Here is a 22,642-nt window from a genome sequence, read left to right as displayed (position 1 = left end):
CTTCTCACGCAGTGTATAGATTTCCTTTGCTCCCTTCCCCATTCTCTTCTCTTTCCTTCTCCCTGTTGCAACCAGAGTACGGATCCAAAACACAGCTGCGACGAAGAGTTAATGCCTTTGAAATAATACATTACATTTCACAGGCTTCGCCAGGCCTCTTCACCCAGGTTGTCTCATCTAATATCCCCCAAAGCCCCGTGAGTAGGTAGGGGACATATTATTAACCCCATCTGACTGAGGAGGTAGTTAACTGAGATTGGAGAGACTAGGTTCGTAGCCCCAGATCTCTTAGAAGAGACCTGTGCACCTGGTTCCCTGTCCTCTTTCCCTGAAGACGACAGACTTGATGCTCACTAGAAGGCTGGCCCCAAACTCCCCTCTCCCCCAGAGGAAAGAAAAGCTAAGGGCCATGTCTTCTCCTTCTTTCTCTCCCCTTCCTAAGAGATGATTTGCCTAGGGAGAGGAAGCTGGGGAGTTGGCCTGGGTCCCACAGAACCTAATGTCCATTCTCAGGCCGGGGCTGCCGGCCTTAGGTGCTGCGCTCTTCTGAGGCCTGGGCCATGCCTGGGTGTGCAGAAAGTCCTTGAAGCTTCCTGGAGGAAGAAGCATGCTGGGCATCCCCAAAGGAGGGACTGGCAGGCGGATACTCCTGGTCTTCAGCTTTATCCTGGCAGCAGCTTGGGGTCAAATGAATTTCACAGGGTAAGTGGCTGACCCTTGACAGGAGGAAGGACTGTGAGCCAGGGCATCCAGGTATGGCAATGTGTGTTTGTGTGATGGTGGAGGGGCCATTCTGCTGGGACCCGATTAAGGCAGAGATATCAGGACTTCCGTTTCCGTTCAGAACCCACATGGGGCTTCCTAGCCTCCCACGCTCCTGCTGCAGAGCAGGCCGCTCTGCAGACTTCTCCACCCCTCTGTGTCTTCCAGAGACCAGGTTCTTCGAGTTCTGGCCAAAGATGAGGAGCAGCTTTCACTCCTCAGGGATCTGGAGGGCCTGAAGCCCCAGAAGGTGAGGACTGCCTAGGACTCAGGGACAACCCTCTCCTCCCAAGTAGCGAGCACGGAGGCTCCCTGTCCTCCTTCCCCCATCCCAAACCCGCCCTCCCCAGGTCTCCACCAGTGATCACAGCACCGGACAAACCCAATGTGGCTCCCCTTCAGGAAAGGTTGGGGACACTTGCCCGTGAGGTTGGGCGCCCCTTTTAGACTGTAGCTACCTTTAGCTTTCCCCTCTGTCCTGGATGGGGACTGCTGAGCAGACTCCCAAAGACGGCCGGAATGTCCTAAGGGCACATGGGAGGCACAGATGTCCCTGGTGGGACGCCATGTAGCATCAAGTGTGGACACATCTGCTTCTCGACTGAAATGGCTGAGCTTGACAAACCTGATTTTGTTTGGGTTCATCCTTGTCAGTCTGAGCATTTGTTTCTGAGAACATTTGTCCTCTACAAGTTTTCAAGACGGGAAACATTTTCTTTGTCAATTATAATAGAAGGGTTTTTGTTGAGGGCTGTTGAAGCAATCATAGTTCTGGAAGTGACCCAAAGCCCTTGCTCTTATATTTGTATGAGTGTCCCCATCAATGAGGACTTACAAGACTTTGTAAGTCTCTCCATTTTACAAATTGAAAACCAGATGTAGGACATGGAGCTCCAGATTAAACCTCTCCCGCTTTGCCAGGGATTGGGAGCAACAAGGCCTCCCTCTTCTAACCAGGGTTCTTGCCTGTGTTAATGTCCCAGATGATGAATGGTCTCCTGCTTAGGAACTCTTTGGGGCTCTGTGAATCCAAGCAAAGTTGCAATGGGTGAGCAAAGCTGGGAGACTAGCACTTGGAAGTAGGGAAAGAAACTTGGCAATGCAGGGATTCTGTTTATTTGTTCTGGTCTTTCCGGTCACCTTAGTGTTTTTCATTATGGAACTGGAGCCCTCTTAAATATTAGAGAAAACCATTTGGCTTGCCAGAGTGCCCACAGGATTGTGTAAAGATAGGCAACAAACACACCTGTTTTCATTTCCATTGTGAACAAGGTGGACTTCTGGCGTGGCCCAGCCAGACCCAGCCTCCCCGTGGATATGAGAATTCCTTTCTCTGAACTGAACGACATCAAAGCTTATCTGGAGTCTCATGGCCTTGCTTACAGCGTCATGATAAAGGACATCCAGGTGAGGTCCCACGCTGGCACTGTGGCAAGGTTCTTATCTTCCGCATTGGTTTTCTGGTTGAGGCTTATCATGGAGGAAAAACATTTCAGGCTAAAAACTGACATTTTGCTTCCGGATCTCTGTCTGCATGTTTGTGAACATGCCATGGAAGGAATTAAATTGCACATTTCTCAGGGAGAATTTAAACCTCAGACAGAGTTCCCAGGGCAGGGAGTTCCCATAGTGGGTAAGGGTGCTGTGGATGAGTCCTCTTAGGGAGGAATCTGCAGCCAACAGCAAAGCAGGAGACGGGAAGAATGCAGACCGAGGAAATAGCTTAGGTCTTTACCTAAGCGCCTCTGATGGCTTTCTTTGCTTTTCTGACTGTTCCCCACTGTCCTCATTGTGTCTCGGCCATGCAATAATACCAGGGGAGATTTCTTTACTCCAGAGAAGTGGCTGGTGTGAGCCCTGCCATTCATCTCTTCCTGCTGCCCGACTCTGTGCAGGGCTGTCTGTGTGGGTTTCTCCCCAAGACCAGCTTCTCCCAAAGGAGAAGCTCTGGGCAAATGGACACAGGCCGGACCTAGGGTAGGACAAAGGAGCCCAGGGCAACCCTCACACTCCCCGCCCCACTTGGCGCTGCACCTTGCGGCCACTCTTCTGAACTTGGTGCAATTCTGTGTCGACTGTGCAGGCTTCGGGGCCATCCCTAAGCCTCCCGGCTGCACCATTCTGCCGCGCTTTACTGACCGTGTACCTGTGGAACTGGATCCACAGATTCGTTTCCAGCCATGTTGCTCTGCACTGATCTCCTCGAGGACTCCGAGTGTGGGAACACGGAGCCTCCCAGAGCGCACACACTTGACACCGCATGCCAAGGGATAAACGCATTAAGCGGCATTCCTTTCCCATGCGAGCACAGGGCTGGGGCACTTGGGTCCATTCAAAGTCCTTTATCCCTCCTTAGGCACATCTGTTTCCCGCTCAACATGTGGGGGTGGGATGTTTCTCTAATTAAATCCCCCACAAACAAAAATGGGGAAACTCTCACAGACAAAAGAGGCTACCACATCAAAAGAAACAGAACTTAATTCCCATTTTTAGCCCATGCCTCTATTTTGAAGTTCGCATTTCCCTGCTTCTGCCTCGCCCTGGGAACCCCGCGGCATTTGGCAAACAGAGATGCAGAGGCTTGAAAATTTTTCTGTTGATTTCTGCACATCAGGTACAGTCCCAGAGTCACCTCTGAATCTCCCCACTTGCCCCTCAGGAGCTGCTCCTCTGCATTCTTTTCTGCCCCAGTCCCCATGCCCCCCGGGGCTTTGCGCTCCCAGGACAATGCCCCTAGCCCCTAACGCAGCCAGGCAGGACCTTCACCACTCACTGTCCCTCTGCACAGCATCGCTCCGAATGCCATCCTCAAGGTCACTCTGTGACTTAGAGGGTGCTGGGGTGGAGAGAGGCTGTTGTTGCTGGTTGATTTGTGGTGATGATGGTGATTTGTGGGGAGGGCTCCGAGGTGCTGACAAGACTGCAAGGACTTTGCACCACTCAGGTTGTTGGCCACCAGATTTATTTCAGATAATGACACAAAGGCCTGATTTTTCTCTCTGTTCTCTGGATCATCTCAGCCCCAGCACTTGGCATGGTGTCCCCTACGTAGTGAGCCCTCAGTAACTGTCTGCAGAATGAATTACTTTGTTGGCGGGTTTAGGACCCGCTTGGGCAGAGGGTCCTTATGGACACATCGTCTTTTGTTTCCTGGCCCCTCTCCCCTCCTGCCCGTCAGGGTTCAGTCGCATTCCCCAGTGCATCTTTTACACCCCTGTCGCTTAGTTGGGGCTTAAATAAATGTGGGTTGAATTAATGGATGTGAAAAGGAAAGAAGAAGGAGAAGGTGTGTGGGGTGGCCAAGGCCAGGCTGAGAGAGCTCAAAGTCCTTGCTGCAGGCTTCGGGCTTAGGCCAAAGGCTCGGGGAGATGTTTCAGGAAGCGACATTCTCCCCTTCCCCTGGCTCTGCCATCAGCCGGCGCTGGGGAAGACGAGGTGGGCCGGTTCACTCCACCCGCAGACCCAGAGCTGCCTACTGTGTGCTGAGCACTGAGCAAGGCGCTGGAAACACTGAGGTTCAGAAACCCTGCGCTGCCTCCAGGGGAGTGGAGCGGTGGGGGATGGGAGGGCGCGAGTAAACCGGTGATTACAATGGAGTGGCTGGGAGCGTGGAGTGAGAGCAGGTTGCCATGGGAGCAAATACGAGAGGCCCTGCACGTCGCGGTGCTGAGAAGGCGGTAATTACTGTGTGGTGAAGAGAAGGGAAGGGGGGCCGGGGAGAAGGAGCCCCCACCCTGACTGCGGCTGAGGCTGGACCCCAGAGCAAAGCGCGTCCTCCGCCCTGTGCAGAGGTCGGGATTTGATCCCGAAAACCGGTGGGGGAGAGGGGGAGCCTTCGGAGGGGCTCTGACACCATCCGATTTGCATTTCAGAAAAACCACCCTGACAGTGACAGTGTTGAGTCGGGGACAGGGCCGGGGAGAGACTGACAGGCAGGAGGGTGGTGAGGAAATTGCAGTGGGCCAGGCAAGAAATTATCTGATTCCGAGTGAGCTCTATTTGCATTTAATTTTTCTTCACCTCCTCGTTCTTTTCAGCCCTTGGTGGTTTTTTTCTTTTTCTTTCTTTTTTTTTTTTTTTCCTTAGGATGAGTCACCATGGAAAAGCTTCACTTGAGCAATCAGCTCTGTGGATTTTAATGGCTTTTTTCTGATTATGAAATTAATAAATATTCATGGTAGATAATTTGAAAAATAGGGGAAAAGCATAAGAAGAAAACAAAAATCACCCATGCTCTGACCATCTAGCTGGGAATACAATTCAGTGTAAATATTGCCTCACCAATTTCCGCCTCTCTCCTGGATCATTTCCATTAGCATACAAATAGAGAGTTATTTATCCCATCTTTAAAAATCCTCTCTTGATCCCATCCCTTGCTCCTCCGGCCATCACCCCAATTCTCTGCTTGCCTGTAGAGTAAAACTCCCAGAAATGTTGACTTTTTATACTTGTGGGACCTACCCATCCCCACCCGGATTGTTCCCCCCCCTCAACTTCACCAAAGCTGACCCCCAACAATGGCACGCAGGACACTAGGGTCCCCTGAGTTGTTAGGTTTCATATTCGTCTCCATAGGCACTTCTGGCCCTGCTCCTTCCCTGCATCAGGTCTCTTCTCTGGGCTTCCAGGATGCTGCCCTGTCCTGGCTCCTTGGTGGCTCCTTTGCCCACAGTTTTCCTGTTTCCAGCTCTGTCCGTGGACTTCTCCATACCCTCGTCCAGGATCATACCTCCTCTGGGACTCCCTTATTGCATTTCAGTCAGTACTTCTTCCTGAACTCTGGACTCCTATACTTGGCCACCTACTCATGGCCATGGCCACTGGGTGCCTGATGGGTATCTCAAACTTTGCAGGTCCAAACCGAGCACCCCCAGCCCCATCTGCTTCTCAGCTCAGGAAACAACAAGGTCATTCTTCCAGTTAGTCACTCAGGCAAGAAACTTCAAGTCACTCTTAACTGTGGTGGATTGAATGTGGGGTGTGAAAAGGAATTAAGTCTTATTTTAAAAGGTACTCCTCTTCTCACCCCCTTTCCCAACTCCCTCTCTCTTCCCCCTGCTCCACTCTTGTCCTTGGCATTTAACACTTGGCCATGTCCTTTATCTCCTTGCTGTTCTACATTCCTTGCTAGACTGAAAGCTTTATGAGGCAGATGGTTTTACTTTGTTGGCTGCCATGTCCTTAGTACCTAGCACATAGTATGTGATCAACAAAAACATGTTTGCTGAATGCAAGGGTTTTTAAAGTGAAAATGCTCTTGGCTGGTGTGGGAGTGGGTAGCACTCTAAAGAGGAGACTCAAGGGTAGGGAGGGCTGCAAAAGGCAGGGAAGAAGGGACAATCATGGGAAAGACCCCAAGGAGGAATCAGAGTCTGGTTGTGTCAAGGGGGAAGGGACAGAAGAGGACCCAGGCTCCTCAGTTGGGTCACATGAGGGGCAGGTGACCACTAGTGGGACTATGTGCTATCCACAGATGCCATATTTTCTCTGGAATCCATATTTCCTAGTCTTTATTTATTTTTTGGTGCTAAGGACTGACCCAGTGGGGGTGTGCTCTACCACTGAGCTACATCCCCAGCATTTTTATTTATTTTGAGACAGGGTCTTGCTAAGTTTCAGAGGCTATCCTCAAACTTGTGATCCTCCTGCTTCAGTATCCTGAGAAGCTGGGATTACAGGCATGTGCCAGCCTAGCCATGCTTTCTAATGATCCATCACAGAGCTCCGGAGTCACCCCAGGAGTTATTATGCTTGTGGTCATCATCAGCATCTTCATCACAGCCAGCATTTGCTGGCATTGACTACATGCCTAACATGTATTAATTTTTCTAATCCTCTTGAGAACACATTAAAGTATGGGCTAAAGTATGTGATGACATGATCCTTGTTTCATGAGGGAAGACTGAGGCACAGAAAAGTTAGTGATCTGTCCAAGTTAGTGATAGTGCCAGGGTCTAATCTGAGGCAGCGTGGATCTGGGACCTCTACTCGCCTCTGCAGTTGGCTTCCTCAGCAGTAATGGGTGTTTTAACTTTGCTTTGTGAGTAATGAAGTCGCAGAGTCCCTTCTAATAACATCAGATCAGGAGCCCTCCCGTGTATGGTGCCTGTGGACTGTTGTGAACTTTAGCCATGTAACAAATATAGGCCTAATTGAGAAAGCCAGGGACAGGCAGGAGAGGAGACTGCTGTCAACAGGGAGCTCCCCACCATGTCCCCAGAGCTACGGCCATTATGTCTGGGGTTGGAGCTCTGTGACTGCGGGATCTGCCTCACTACCCTCCCCTCCCCAACCCTGGGGGTGCTGCTCTTTGCTTAGTGCCCCCATCCTCCCTGACACTTGTCATAAGTTAATTCACACCAAGGTATTACTGCCCCTGTCTGGTTATGGCTTCCAGGGAGGCAAATGGCCTACTTCTGAGTTTCTTCTTTTTTTTTTCTTTCTCTGCTTTTTCTGAGGAGCCTGACAGGGTTGTAAGGAGGCATCCCCAGCCTGTGGTAAGGCCACATTCCTAGCCCTTCTCTCTCTGATCCCTATCCCTGGGCCCTAGGAAGGGAGCAAACATCTGTGCAGTTTTCAGGCCAGGGTAGATTAATGTTCCTGGAATTGGAGTCCAGCTGTGAGGGCCTGAACATTCCCAGCTCCTAAGAGGGTGTCATTTCCATTCACAAGACTGGGAGGGTGTTTGGAAAGTTATTTGCAGTTTGGTGCCGACTTCCATTTGCCTCCAAGCTGTTTTGTGGAACAAAGGATGACCTCCTGGAAGCTGTCTTCCTGTGTGTGTCCCTGGCTGCAAACTGGGCCCTCCGGTTCTTTCCTCCAGTTTCCCTCCAGTTTCTTCTCCTGTCTTCCACGCCCCCCACCTTCATGCACTCCTGCAGGCCCTTGGCGATTAGACCTCCAGACCCCATGGCTTTATTCCCATGAGGCCAGAGTGGGGACCAGCCTGCCCTGGCCCAGCTGCTGTCCTCCCTGCAGCTGCTCACACCCAGCTGGTTGCACCACCAGTCCATAATGGTGGGCACACATCCATCACGGTGGGCCTGCCCAGAGCGGGGGGATTTCCTGGGAAGAAGACACAGTCCTTTTGTTAGAGTTTCCTAGGGTGGTGCTCCTGAGTAGCCATCGAGGGCCAAAGCTCCTTCAGCCATGTCTAATTTAACCTGTAATCCCCAGTTTTGCCCAACTGGGAACCCCACACAAGCTAACCCAGCTGTAGAAAACTGCAGCTACAATTGCCTAGTGTTCAAACATGAAAGAAAATGAGCTATCAATGCCAGGTCCTTTTGAAATCTCAGAACTTGAGAGTCATGAGCAAGTGGCCAGGACCCTCAAGGCTGAGTGAGTCACTGGACAGCAACCTCATTTGAAGTAGGGGTTGAGGGGACCCTTTCTCAGCCCAGTGAATACTTCACTGCTGTTACCTTATATCATCCATTAGGGCTTTGGATTTGGTATTATTCATTCATTTAAGAATCCTTACTTATTCACATAATAGAAGCGTGCATGGCCAAAATATAAAAAATAGAGAAAAGAAAAAAAAAATTGCTTGAAATCCTAATTTTCCTATTATTTTTTATATTCTCTTTTAAAATTTTTATTTGTTCTAGTTAGTTATATATGACAGTAGAATGCATTTTGATGCATAAATGAGTATAATTCTCATTCTTCTGGTTGTACATGATATAGAATCACACTGGTTGTTTATGCACATAGAACAATAATGTCTGATTCATTCTATCATTTCTACCCCATATACCCTCCCCTCCCTTCACTAACCCATGTCTAGTCCAAATTACCTCTATTCTCCACCCCCCATTGTGAATTAGCATCCACATATCAGAGAAAACATTCCACCTTTGATTCTTTGGGACTGGTTTATTTGGCTTAGCATAATATTCTCCAGTTCCATCCATTTACTGGCAAATGCCATAATTTCATTCTTCTTTAAGGCTGAGTAATATTCCATTGTGTATATATACCATGATTTCTTTATCCATTCATCTGTTGAAGGGCACCTCAGTTAATTCCATAGTTTAACTATTGTGAATAGAACTGCTATAAACATTGATGTGGCTGTGTCACTGTAGTATGCTGATTTTAAGTCCTTTGGGTATAATCTGAAGAGTGGAATAGCTGGGTCCAATGATGGTTCCATTTCAAGTTTTCTGAGAAATCTCCATACTGCTTTCCAGAGTGGCTGCACCAACTTGCAGTCCCACCAGCAATATATGAGTGTGCCTTTTCCCTCACATTCTCACCAACATTTATTGTTGCTCTCATTTTCCTGTTCTTTGTGTGTGTGTGTGTGTGTGTGTGTGTGTGTGTGTGTGTGTATGGTGCTGGGGATTGAACCCAGGGCCTTGTGCCCCAATTTTCCTGTTCTAATAGGCATTGTTAGCATTATGGTAGATTTTTTTTTTTTAGTGTCTTATTTTCCTGTATTTGGGGGTACTTCATTTTTCATCATTAAAACAAACAGAAAAACAAAACCCCCTTTTTAATTGCAAGAATAGTATGATGCAGTTTTCAGTTACTAACATTTTACCCGTTGTGTTCTCTCTCCCTCAGCCTGACTCTCTGCATTCATATTTATACAGGTGCACACAGATACACATGTCTGTATATATGTTATTGTTGTCCCTTAGTTTGGGCGGCTAGCCTTAAGGCACCCAAGGCTAGGAACTGGAAATAGCTCATTCTTTTCTCACCTCTGCCACTTGTTAGCTTTGCCATTAAGTCCTGTCACCTCTCCAATCTGCTGTATCTCTGACACATGCAGAGTTAATTCCTGCCCTGGCATCTGGTCAAGTGAGATCATGAGAATAAAGATGCTTGGTAAACCAAAAGGCTCTGGTCCAAATCAAGGCATTGTCAAGACATTTTTGTGATCCAGAGCTGCAAATGAGGGGCACCTTTGGGTTGATGTAGATGCCATCAACACCTTCTGTGGCACTTTAGTCAGTTCTGAATCCTGGGGTGCCTCAGTCCCTGGGTACCAGGCTAAGGATATGAGCTTGGGTGAAGGCACCTGCCCATCTCACTGTGACCCAAGTTGGAAAAGTGTCCTGGGATGACACGGGTGGTCTGAGCAGTGAATAGTCAACTCAACCCAGGTACCCGACTGTCCTCCCTGTGGTCAGTGGGAAGTGCCACTTGAGGGTTGAATTCCACCTCCAAACTGGTATGCAGGATGTTGCTTTTTGTCTCGCCTGTGCTTGTGTTGATTTAGAAGGTCAGCATGGTGAATGAAAGACCATTGACACATTGGTGGTGATTTGAACTGACCTTGTCATACCTGACTTTCCAAATGACTTGGATACCATTCATCCATGCTGCTTCCTGGGGGTAGAGTCAGTGTTGGCGGTCAGAGGATCTCTCTGCTCCCCCCAGGGGTTCCCCATGATTCAGCCTGGGTTCTGTTTCCAAGAATGTTTATGAAGGGCGAGAATAGACTATGAGCATCTTTTGGAAAATTCCTTCCTATCCATTATTACAGTTTTTTCTGTGAGGCAGCAAGGCAGACATCACTGTCCCAGTGTTCGAGGTGAGAAAACTAAGGACAGCAAGTTCCACCGTGAGCTGGCCGCAGAGGTGGACTTACAACCCAGCTCCCAGACACCTTGCCCTGTGCTCATTTGGGAAAGAGCAGCAGGGATTCTGGGGAACAAGTCACCGGCCCCCTCCTCTCCTGCAGCACAGTGACGCTCCCAAGGGCTCCTATGGTGTGTCGATGCCGTCTTTCTGCATGGCTGGTCCAGGCAGAGCTCAGAAGAGGCACTAGGCCTGTCCTGCCATCCAGCGTGTGCTCCATCTCCTAGGTGCTGCTGAACGAGGAGAGAGAAGCCATGGCACGCTCGCGCCGGCTGGAGCGCAGCACCAGCAGCTTCAGCTACTCCTCTTACCACACCCTGGAGGAGGTAGGCCTGTCTGGTCCCGCTCCAGGCTCTCTCTTGCCTCTGGGCCCCTTGGATTCTCCAGATTGGGGCAGAGACCAATGAAGGTGCTGGAGTCTATGAAAAACTGTGAACTTAGGGAGTGAAGAGTAAGTATTAGGTGACAGTCTGTTGGCTGCTCAGCTTCATGGGATCCAGAAGCCAGTTAGAGGGGACTGCAGTTCAACAGGACAGTCGTCAGCAGGCATAGAGCAGAACATTAAGGTCGGCAGAGGCAGCCTCCAGACCCTTTTCTCTGGCTAGGGATCCAGGAATCTCCACCTTGCCTGACCAGGCCTGGTGTTCAGGGGCACTGTGTGTACTTGGGGACATCAGCAGCGGGAGGTTAGGCACAGTGGAAAGCCATACTTACAGAATCAAACAGAGTTGCCTTGGAGAGAATTCATGATCACAGTGATAGCCAGCTAGGGCCGGTGTGACTGGTGGTGACTTGTTTGTAAAGGAGAATCTGCAAGGAGGGCACCAGGGATTCCTACTCCAGAACGAAATGCAAGGCACAGTTCTCGTTTTGCATGTACAAGACATGGCATTATTGATAGTGCCCACTCTGCTACTGTTATCAATTTTCCCATTTCACAAGTCCTGTAATAGAGGAGCCATTTTATTTTCTTATATTTCTTAATCATATTTACCAAAAGGATAAGAGAATGAATTAATATAGCTTATAACTAATTTATTGATGCTAAAGATAAATAAAACATGAACTCTGCCTTCAAGGAACTTAAAATGTAGAAAAGAATCATAAGATTAAAAAATACTACAAGGTCTGTGGATCCCTCAAATGGAGAATGGACTAATGGATGAAAGCATGAGAGACTTCACAACATAGAGAGACACATGGGGATTTGAGCAGGCTCAGCACTTGCTGTTCTCCCAGGCAAAGGGATAGCTCTGCACAGCAGTGAGAAGCCTGCCGATCCAGCAAGACTACACCTCACTGTCCTTAATTCTTAGAGCATCTTCAACTCCAGTTTCTAATCTGGGTCCTTTTAGACTCTCATAGGGGGTTGGGAATACAGCGAACAGAGTGGGATGGGGGGAGGAGAATATTCACAGACATCTTGGGGTTCACCCTTCTCTCAAGTTAACTGCCAGTCTGAGATTTCATTCCTTGCAGATATATAGCTGGATTGACAACTTTGTAGCTGAGAATTCAAACATCGTCTCCAAAATTCACATTGGCAACAGTTTTGAAAATCGGTCCATTCTTGTTCTGAAGGTAAAAGCTCACTTTGTCAACTAGCGGACAACTGCAGTGACAGGCTCTAGCCTAAGACAGAGCCTGTGGAGATAGTGACTGGATGGGAGTTTTGGGGAGAGGAAAGATGTGTATGCTGCTGTCTTTGGGTGACTCATAAGCTTTGAGATGTGGTATTCAGGGACCCACCCTTGTAGGTATGGGCAGGTGACAGTGCGGAGACCTTGTCAGGAAGTAGTGGGAGGGTTGCTAAGGAGATGGAGCTGCAGAGTGGCAGTCGTCACCCTGGACTTGGGGTGTGAGTGTGGGTGAGTCAGTGTCCTTCCTGTTGCTTCAGTTGCTTTATATATGTTAAGTGGGAAAAGAGATACAGTGAGCGCTCGTATGATGATGATCAAGGTCATCTGGCTCAGATAACCCCATGGACAGGCCTGAGTCTCTGGGGAGACCTCCCAGCCCTTCACAGGGGCCACTGGAACAGTGCTTGAGCAAATTTGGCAAGTGTCATGAAGGAAACAGCATAGGTGAGTGCAGGGCCCACTGGAAAACAGTTAGGGCATGTCTCCAAGGGCACCAGAGGCGTGGGCCGTGCGGGGCCCTGGATGTCAACAGGAAGGACAAGCACTGCTGCTCTCAACAATATTCTGCTGGACATTTCTGAACAGCAAAGTGGCCTTGTCTACTCTGACCCTAAACGTCACCTGTTTCTGCTTCTATCCTCCACCTGGTGCTGTCCCAGTCTTTGTGATATTATCTGAGACCTTGCTTTACAAAGTGTGGTCCTTGCACAACAGCATCCACGTCACCTTGGAGAGTGCATGTTGGAGATGCTGACCCTCAGGCCCCTCCCCAGACCTACTGAATCAGAATCTGCGTTTTCGTCATCCCTGCCTCTAACCTTGGCTTCCTGCTCTCCTTCCCTGGCAAGCAGCCTAGGCGAGCTCCCCCTTCCCATAGACCAACCACACTGAGTTTACTGATCATGTCTCCAACCCTGGCCCCTCTACCAATCATACAGACTGGGTCACTGAACACACCCCTCAGCTATCCCAAAGGCACCACAGATGCAAAAATGTATCTAAAAACTAAGCATATCATGTCCCCTCTTTCCCTTACCCATTTCACCTGCCATCCCCTCAACACCCATCCCCTCCCCCACCCACACACAAACACAGTTGGCTTCCACTGAAATTGCTATTATCAGTTTTTGATACCACACTGGGGGATACATGTGCCCATTAAAGTTTGAGATGCTTTAGTCTTGAAATGCACTCAATCCTGGGAAATTCTGTGCTTCTGGATCACCTTGCCCTCCAAGAGTACCACTATAGGGCCAAAGACCCCCATACGTGTGCACTTCATAGGCCGTGCGCTCCATGGGCACATGATCAGGTACCTGTGCACCCCACCCCAGCCCCCGCCCAGACTGGCATATGGAGCCATCCCAGGCTGTGAGCTTACATCTGGGGTCTCCTTCCAGGAAGCCCTGGGATGACACCATAGTTGTCTCTGGTCAAACCTCCTTAATCCTTGTCTGGGGCCTGGTTCTTTATCCCAGTTCAGCACTGGAGGTTCTCGGCGCCCCGCCATCTGGATTGACACTGGGATTCACTCCAGGGAGTGGATCACCCATGCCACTGGCATCTGGACTGCCAAGAAGGTCAGCAGGGACCTGTAGCCAAGGTGGAGCTGGAGCTGGGCTGGAGATGGAGCAAGGTGGAGATGGGGCTGGAGCTGGAGGGAGCTTTGAGGGCACCTCTGGTTGAAAAATTAGACTCAGTCCCTTTAAATTCAAGTGCTCTATCCCCATCCCCTTTGAAACAGCTAGTATGTGTGCTGGCCTCTTGCAATGCAGAGCCCATATCTACGCTGTCTTCCAGTTGTTTAAAATTTAAGACTGGTTCTGCAGGAGGATGAGCTTGATAGTCTGATGCCACCTCTTCTTGCAGCTGCTAGCTGTGCAAATGTCCTGTTCTGCCTCTGAGGAGAACCCAGCATGGCCTCCCATCCCTCACCCTTTCTTGCAGATTGTCAGTGAATTCGGCAAAGACCGTGTCCTGACAAGGATACTGAAAGCCATGGACATCTTCATAGAGCTTGTCACCAATCCTGATGGGTTTGCTTTTACTCACAGCATGGTGAGGGCACCTGGGGAGTGTGGAGGCAGGGGTCAGCCATGGGGGAGCCAGGGAAAGGTCACTGTGGTCTCTGGAGGTGGCCCCTTCAGGGTACTGCAGCTCTGGCTTCTTGCCCTTCAACCTCCTGACCAGGGAAGGTCACCACTGGCAGCCTGTGGTCAGGTCTCTTCCCCAACCTGACTTCAACCATGCACACTCATCTGCAGCCTTGGCCCAGTCCCAGGCCAGCCCCACCTTGTCCTGGAGTTTCTTCCCTTTGCTCCTTCCTGCCCCACCATCCCTGGGAATGGGCCCAGTGAATGGGGTCACCTGACCTGGGCTTTCTCAGAACCGCTTGTGGCGGAAGAACAAGTCTAGCAGACCTGGCATCTTCTGCATCGGTGTGGATCTCAACAGGAACTGGAAGTCAGGCTTTGGAGGTATGGAGATCCGTGATCCTGGGCAGGGCTGGAGGAAGGCGTTGCTGGTCTCCCACAGTCAGATTGTGTTGACTCAACTTGAGAGGCAGGGCGCATGGAATTTGCTAATATGCATGAGTCATGGACATGGACAGGCAAGCACGTACCTAGGATTGACCATGGGACGTGGGAGAAGTTGCACGTGTGTGTCAAATGAATACCCAGGCTAAGCTTTCATGGGAACATTGAAAGAAACCCTCAGCTCCTGAATGCAGATGAACTGCAAGGGTCAAGTCCTAAACATGGCAGAGAATGGCCTAAGGAGGTACAAAACCCAGAATTTATAGTGCCCCCCAAGTGTCCCTGGCTTCTCTCTGGAGGGAGCACAACACAAGGATATGCTTCTGAACCACTGTCCAGGAGCTGTGACCTGAGACTCACACCTTGGGGAGATCAGAGAAGTAGTTCAATATAGAATGAACCGAGTCCTCGTTGTCACCACTGACTCAAGCCTAGTTTTTATTCCTGAGCCATTATTTTGTGACCCTGTGCTGGCAGCCTGGTTCGTACCTACAGGCTTTATGGTCCCATTGCTAGGTGGGTAACTTTCTCCTAAGTTTCATGGTGTTCTCTCCTGATTGTCTCTCTTGCTCACCATGCCACAGGCACAGGGACTAGATGAGGAAACAGTCCTCCAGACTGGAAATGCAGCCATGTTACGGCAGGATGCTGATCCTGCCGGGACAGCCTCCGGAACACACACTGTCCTCAATCCCCAGATGTGGCATTTAAACTCCACTATGGTACAGGGTTTGGCTACACAGGGCAGTTGACAAGCAGATCCCTAGACTGGTGGTCAAACCAATGATGGAGAACATTCTAGATCTGGATGCCCATTGTCCTGAAAATCTAGCTTCCTGGGGTCTGTTCTGAAGCAAGGGGAGTGAGTCCTCTAACTCTCCTGGTAGATGTTGCCTGGGGTCTGTGCTCCGCGTGGAACCACTGCTGTAAAGGAACACAACTGTGTAAAATTAGATGTTTCCATCTCCAAATGACCAGATGCTTACTCTGGGTGGACTTCCACGTGAACCCCTCTGAACTAACTGCAGTCAATGCTCACAGATCTTGAGGTAGCCCAGCTAGTAGAAAGACAAATTACCTCTTAAAGAAAATAACTTTTGTGGGTTTCTCTTATAGGGAAGGAAAAAAAAAAAAAAAGAAAAAGAAAAAAACACCTGTATATGTACAATGTAAAAAACAATTAGGTAGAAAAAAGCCCAAAAGCTCCCATAATCCCACTACCCAAAGATTACTGCTTTTAATAATTTACCATGTCCTTCCAGAGATTTCCCCTTGCTACAAATTACATTTTTAGAGAAGGAAAAATAAATAGCTAATGAATCCATTAGCAGGTACTTGTGAAACAGGAAGGCTCAGAGGACCTTGACTGTGAATGTCAGAGAGGCAGGCAGCTAATTCCCATTTGGTCAGGGGAAGATTAGTTTATTCTGCTTAGCTCGAACCAGAACTAATGGCCTGAAGTGTTTCTCCATATTTGGGCAAAGCCACCTGGTCGTTGGCAGGGGAACCGCTTTCCCTGCGTGGGCTGCAAACGCAGACAAAGCCCTCAGCCTGGCCCGCTCTGCTCATCTGTTGGTATTTGTCATTCGTCAACTAAAGCAGGTGCAGAAGCTGCAGGCAGACACAACAAAGGGGGCCACTGTCAGCCAGCCTGGGGGGCTGCCTCGCACCCCCCTGCTCTCTGAAGACATGTCCCTTTCTAACTGAGGTCCCCTACCCCTGGCCAGGACCAGCCAACCAAGAGGTGATGGGCTCCCCAGTGACAGAATGGTCTCTGGGCTGCCTATGGCCAGAAATAGTGAGTGTCTGAGTTGGTGACTCAGGTGGGAAGATTTTGTTTATGGCTGTATTATTGCCTTAATTTAATGGCTGCGTCATGGGTTGTCTGGAGACTGTGCATGCCCTTACCTGCACTTCTGGGGAGGATCAATTTGCTGCATTCCTAGAACCTCATTTGAACTGGTCCTTGGGCCACTGTGCTGGTCCTGTGGGGTCAAGAGAGGGGCTCAGGCATCCTCACGAGGCTTTGGAAGTTGGGAGGATCCCTGGCCTGTGAACCAGGCGTGGGGGCAGCTCTTTCAGGGAAGAGGAAGGAGAGGGGAACTGGGATGGCTCCTTGTCCGTGTGTCTGTAACCCACAAGTCTTGACCAGCCTGGCTCAGCCCTCCACAACATGGCTTTTGGGGAGGAGCACAAGAGGAGTGGAAGAGGAAAAGAGAATCTAGGAGGAGACAGGAAAAAATTAAACCTGTGGGGGGGAAAAAAAAAAAAAGAGAGGACAGCTCCTCTGCCCTCTCCACTAAGTAGGTCCCCAAGAAGAATTCCCAGACTTCTTGCATCTCTGGTTCCCAGATCAGCTTCAGACAAACATGGGGATCTGCTCTCTCTGTTCCTGGCCCCCAAGTCCATGGAACTCCTAGGGCCATGTTTGGGGCAAAGCTTGAGCAGATATTTTGTCTGAGCCTTCAACAGCAGTGAAACCAAGAAAGATCAACTGCAGGGGAAGCTGGAATTGGGGCAGAAACCCAGAGTTTCTCCTAGATGCACCTTCTGAGGCAGGCCTGCCTTTCCAATGGAACCACAGTTGGGTCTTACCCAAAGGACAAGCCAAGGAGGCTCCTTGAAAGTTTACAGAGTTGCTGGGTCATGGTTTTGCTATAGTCCTCTGATGTATGAGACCAGGATATGCAGCAGTAACAAACACCCTCAGTGACTTACTGCAGTAAGAGTTTGTTTCGCAGGCACACAGTCTAAGGAAGGCAGATGACTGTCACTGGCACTTCTCATTCAGTGTGACAGAGGGACCCAGGATGCTACTTCTTTCTAGAATGTTTTGCTTCCAGCCACACAGATAGAAAAGAAAGTGTGGTGCAGTCACCATTGCTCTTAACAGCCTCAAACCAGAAGTGACACATCATTTTTGCTCACATCATTTTTCATTGTTCAGAAATAGTCACATGACTTCAACCAAACTGCAGAGGAAGCTGGGAGATATAAGGGAGCATACAGGTATTTTGTGAGCACTATTTCTGCCACAGCTTGGAATTCCAACCCTTTGGGTGATTTTATTTTACTTTCAGGAAATGGTTCTAACAGCAACCCCTGTTCAGAGACTTATCATGGGCCCTCACCTCAGTCAGAGCCAGAGGTGGCCGCCATTGTGAACTTCATCACAAGCCATGGGAACTTCAAGGTTCTGATCTCCATCCACAGTTACTCTCAGATGCTCATGTACCCGTATGGCCACTCTATGGAGTCTGTTTCAAATGAGAAGGAGCTGGTAAGATTGGCTCTTTAGAACTTGGGGGAGGAAGAGGCCCCTACCCCACGAAAATCCATATCCGGCACATTCCCAGGGGTCCTGGCTCTCACTCCTCACACAACGGTCTGGACCAGTACACCCTGTGGTAGGGAGGAGCGGGGCTTGTTCTCATGCGTGATCAAGTTCAAAGCTGGAGGTGCCGTGCCACCCTCTCACAAGAGCCATCTGCGTGATCAGCTGCAGGGACTCCTCAATCCATGTTTCTCACTGGCTGCTGAGGGTGGCGGGGTGTGCGGGGAGCCACTCTGAACCCTCGCCTCTCACCCTCCGGCCGCCGTCTTGCAGCACAGGCTTGCTGAGGATGCAGTGAAGGCCCTGTACAAGGTGCATGGGATCCAGTACATTTTTGGCAGCATCAGCGCCACCCTCTGTGAGTGAGCGTCCCTGGATGCCACATCCACCTGGGATCAGGCAGGTGCAGGCCCTGGGCTGCGTGGCAGATCTGGTCAGCCACAGGGAAGTACCGTTAGATAGCTGGGCTGCTCAGAGCTGCCTCCCACATCTGGATAGAAGGGTGGACCGTGGTGACCAGGCAGCTGTTGCTTTGCAGCAACCATGCACAGCTCCCAATGCCCGGCTCACTACAAAGTTCCTTCAGGGGAGAGTCTGCCGGCCTCTCGGGGCTTTCCTTTTGCAGGGGGAGAGATGGGCTGGGTGGGACCAGGAGGAGACCTGGGCCTGGAAGCTTAGTGTGCTCTGGGCTGGCTGGGGCTTTGGTTCCCAGGGCCCACTTTCAACTCAGGATTCCTCTGTCCCCCATGGCCACACTCTCTCTTTCCTTTTGGGGGCACTTTTTGGCCCTTTGGTTTGTAGATGTGGCCAGTGGGATCACTGTGGACTGGGCCTATGACAATGGCATTAAGTATGCCTTCAGTTTCGAGCTCCGGGACACAGGGCGCTATGGTTTTCTGCTGCCGGCCACCCAGATTGTCCCCACAGCCCAGGAGACATGGATGGCAATGCGGACCATCATGAAGCACGCCCTGAATCACCCCTACTAGCAGTGCTCCTGGGGCCAGAGCAGGTGGGGTTCACCCTCCTTCCCGAGGCCTGGGACTCCTGATATCCAAGTTATACATCCCTCCCTGTCCCCTCCCCAGACCCCTAGGAAATAAATGCAAGTTGAAACAGGCTCCTGCCTCTGGTATCGGTTGCCATCCCTTTGGGTTCAGCATTGAGTAGGGGACAGAGGGTTGCTCACGCCTGGGGACACTTCTTCAGGAAAATGAGGGGCCTGCAGGTTGCCTCACTTCTTCTCTTGCAGTGTTCTCAGAGCCCAAAACCGAGACCTCGCCCCCGGGAAGCTACTCAAATACACATTGTCCCAGCACATTAACATTTTAACGTGACCTGGAAGGAAGATGTTTGAACTAAAGGAGAGGATCTCTATTGGTGGCATTTCTGGGCCCTTAAGGAAGAAGTGGGTCCAGACGGGCAGCCTCCGCCTGCTTCATTCCCCATAAAGAAGAGGAGGCAGGGGCCTAGTACAGAGGTGCCCTCTCAGAGGATCCCACTAACCACATAGCCCTATATGAACAGGTCACTGGTTTGTGACCATGTAGTATTCCAGGCCAGGTCGTGTATGAAGTAGGCACTTTTCTCCAAGAAAATTAAAGGGTTGCTGTCGTGAGATCCTAATGGCATGCCTTCCCCCGTCCCCAGCTTTCCTTCTACCCTTACCTCCCCCTCCATGGGGGGGCTGGGATAGTGGTGCTCTGCTCGTAGGGGAGGCAGAGACCCCCCTGAGAAGCAAGACAATGACTGAAGCTGTGTGTGTGTGTGTGTGTGTGTCTGTGTGTCTGTGTGTGTGTGTGTGTGCGTGTGCGCATGTGCACACGCACATGAAAGGAAAAAATATGGATGACCATGAGCCAGTCCCTGGAGGACAGGGACAAGAGCAGAATGTGGTAAGAAGCGCCCCTGTTTCCATCCAGACTGTGAAAGGAGAAGCAGTAGGGTTGGTTGGCAGAAGGAGGCTGTCTAAGATGATCAAACCCCAGGCAAGGCCCATACCCGCCCGGGCATCTAATCAGCAAATTAATAAGTGACTGAGGAAGGGGACTGGACAAATGTTAGAGGCACCACAGAGCTGCAGCTGCTAAGAGCTCCGAGCAAAGAACTAGGGGGTTGTCCAGCGGGGAGGCCTGGGGTAGAGGCAAGAAGGCCAAGTCCAAGGGCCATGCAGCCAGCAGCCATGGTGACACAATGGGCATTGGCTGGGCATGCGGATGCCCAGGACCAGCTGTGCTGTGGGGCAACCTTGAGGAAGTGGGGGAACTTGGTCTCTGAAGAACATGGATTGTCTGCCAGAGAAAAGTCAGTAACAGAGGAGGGGAGAATTCTGATTCTGGTTAAAATCTTCCACAAGAGACTGAGAGAGACCCAGGGTTTTGTTTTGTTTTTAAAGCAGGAAGTGAGATGGATTTTCCAACCTGAAGTTTTCTGCTGTTAGTGGAAATACAAGGTCATGGGATAAGTTAATATAAGCTACAGATAAATAAAGTTGAGTTCTACCTTTGCACATTGGAGTGTGAGATAACTTTTATGTTCTCTAAGCAGATATATATATATATATATATATATATATATATATATATATATATATGAAGGATTGATTGAACCCAGGGGCATTTTACTACTGAGCCACATCCCCAGCCCTTTTTAATATTTTTATTTAGAGACAGGATCTCACTGAGTTGCTTAGGGCCCCTCTAAGTTGCTAAGGCTGGTTTTGAACTCAAGATCCTCCAGCTTCAGCCTCCCGAGGTGCCACTGCACTTGGCTTACACAAATATTTTTATTTCATCCTCATGGCGGGGGTATTACTGGTATTATTAATAAGCTCATTTTTTGAGATAAGAAAAGCAAGCTACAGAGAAGTTTTAAAGCCACACAGAAAGTTGAGGGCACTTTGAACTTGGATTTTCTTAACTCCAAAACCACAATGTCATCATTTGTTCACATGTGGCCTGTGTTCCACCTGCAGCAGAGTGCATGGAGAGTTGTTTAACATGGTGGTATTCGCGTTCTATCCCCCAAATGACACAGATTGTCTGAGGTGGAGCTCGGGTGACTCTTGTGCCAAGCTGGAGAAGCCCTGGCCTAGGGTCAGGAATATTTGGGCTCTGATGGACTTCCTTATTACCATGGACATGAGAATTTCTTTTCCAGCACCTACTATGTCCCAAGCATGGTTCTCAGGACATTATGGGATTCACCACATGGCCTCTTAGCTATAAGAGTTGGGACTATTAATGTCCTTATTTTCTAAGCAGAGGCACAGGCTCAAGGGCATGCAGCTGAAGGGTACAGCTGCTGAGCAGTAAGGCTGGGACTGGCCCTAAGGCCATGGTTCACCACCTGCCTCCAGATCCTGAAGCTGACTCCAGCTCAAGCCCCCTGAGGACTGGGGTCTGGGAACCAGGTTTTGCAGCCAGGTTGGCTAGATCTCTGTGCAGACCATAAGCACACAAAAGTTGTAGCTGAAACTGCTTTTCAGATGGAGGTCTTTTCATAAGGTAACAGTCTCTTCCAAATCCTTCCATAGCTTGAAATAAAAGCCCTCCAAGAAGCTGCAGGACCTCCTGTCTTCCTCTCCCACCTTGTCTCCACGCCTCCAAGGTCCTTGCTCACCAGCTCCAACCTTATCAGCTTCCTCCTGCTTCCTTCAGCGCCAAAGCTGCTTCCCAGTCCAGACCTCGGCACGTGCTGCCCCTTCTTGTCTGGAACCTTCTTTCTCCCACTCTTCCCCTTCAATATTTTTTCCCACAAGTCCTAGGACCACCCACTGGGTGTAGACATCTCCCTTGGTTCTCCTGTCCAAGGCCGCCTTTACTTCCTTCAGAGAAATGATAATGAGGAATTACTGACTTCTCTGGGTACTTGTCCTTTGTACTTGGACTGGTCTGTGAGCCTCTGAGGGCAGGCACCATGTCTGGATTGCTCACTCTCACCCAGTTCCTGGTAGCTCCAGGCACACAGAAGAAACTCAATGTTTATTGAAGGACTCTTTCTCCTCCTCAGTCTCACGTGTTTTTCTCTGTGTAACAGAAACCCACCTTATTGTGGTTTAACCTGATAGGGGTTTTTATTTTCGTCATGTAACAAGAAGTCCTCGGAAGTGGGTAGTGGACTGGCTTGGTGACTCCTTCATGCATGGGAACCCAAACCTTTCCGACCTATTGTGTTTTGCCATTCTGCTAGACAATGTGTATAGCAATGTCACACAAACCTTAACAATGGGGTCATGTCCTGAGAAAGGTGTCATTAAGTGATTTAATCATGTGCAAACATCCCAGAGTGTATTTATACAAATCTAGGTGACTTTTGCATACGTAGGCTACGTGTGTGTGGTAGCCTATCAGCTCCTAAGGCAGTGATGAACACAACAAGAGATTAATTCAAGCACAAGAGAAAATGATGCAATCCAGAGACTCAGGAGCAGCTGTTCCTGGTGTAAAAGTCACATTGTTTTATGGTAAGCTTTTTTTTTTTTTTTAAAGTAGGAGTACATTCTAAAATAACAATAAGAAGTAAAGTGTTGGGGCTGTGACTGTAGCTCAGTGGTAGAGCACTTAACTAGCATGCCTGAGGCACTGGGTTTGATCCTCGGCATTACGTAAAAATAAATAAAATAAAGGTATTCTGTCCACGTACAACTGAAAAATTAAAAAAAGAAGTAGAGTGTAGTAAATACAGGAACCAGTAGCACAGTCATTTACTGTTTTTATCAGTATTATGTACTTTATATAATTGTCTGTGCTCTACTTTTATATGACTGGCTGTTG

General features: G+C 49.6%; 1 protein-coding gene across 1 annotated transcript; it reads left to right on the top strand.

The window, feature by feature from the left end:
- Positions 1-688: 688 nt before the first annotated feature.
- On the top strand, positions 689-18,830 carry LOC124990913 (carboxypeptidase A5-like). Its single transcript, XM_047561449.1, has 10 exons — positions 689-702; positions 931-1,012; positions 2,035-2,169; positions 10,584-10,682; positions 11,836-11,937; positions 13,475-13,576; positions 13,944-14,054; positions 14,383-14,473; positions 17,614-17,813; positions 18,669-18,830. The coding sequence occupies exons 1-10, from the start codon at positions 689-691 to the stop codon at positions 18,828-18,830; spliced, it is 1,098 nt and encodes a 365-aa protein (XP_047417405.1).
- The last annotated feature ends 3,812 nt before the right edge of the window (positions 18,831-22,642 follow it).

Source organism: Sciurus carolinensis, chromosome 8, assembly GCF_902686445.1.
Source record: "Sciurus carolinensis chromosome 8, mSciCar1.2, whole genome shotgun sequence".
NCBI lineage: Eukaryota > Metazoa > Chordata > Mammalia > Rodentia > Sciuridae > Sciurus > Sciurus carolinensis.
This window is presented reverse-complemented; position numbering and strand designations above follow the sequence as displayed.

Excerpts from the sequence above, each read along its gene's own strand:
- LOC124990913 (XM_047561449.1), top strand. Across the intron at positions 1,013-2,034 it reads AGGGCCTGAAGCCCCAGAAG|GTGGACTTCTGGCGTGGCCC; the intron begins GTGAGGACTGCC and ends ATTGTGAACAAG. Across the intron at positions 10,683-11,835 it reads CTTACCACACCCTGGAGGAG|ATATATAGCTGGATTGACAA; the intron begins GTAGGCCTGTCT and ends CATTCCTTGCAG.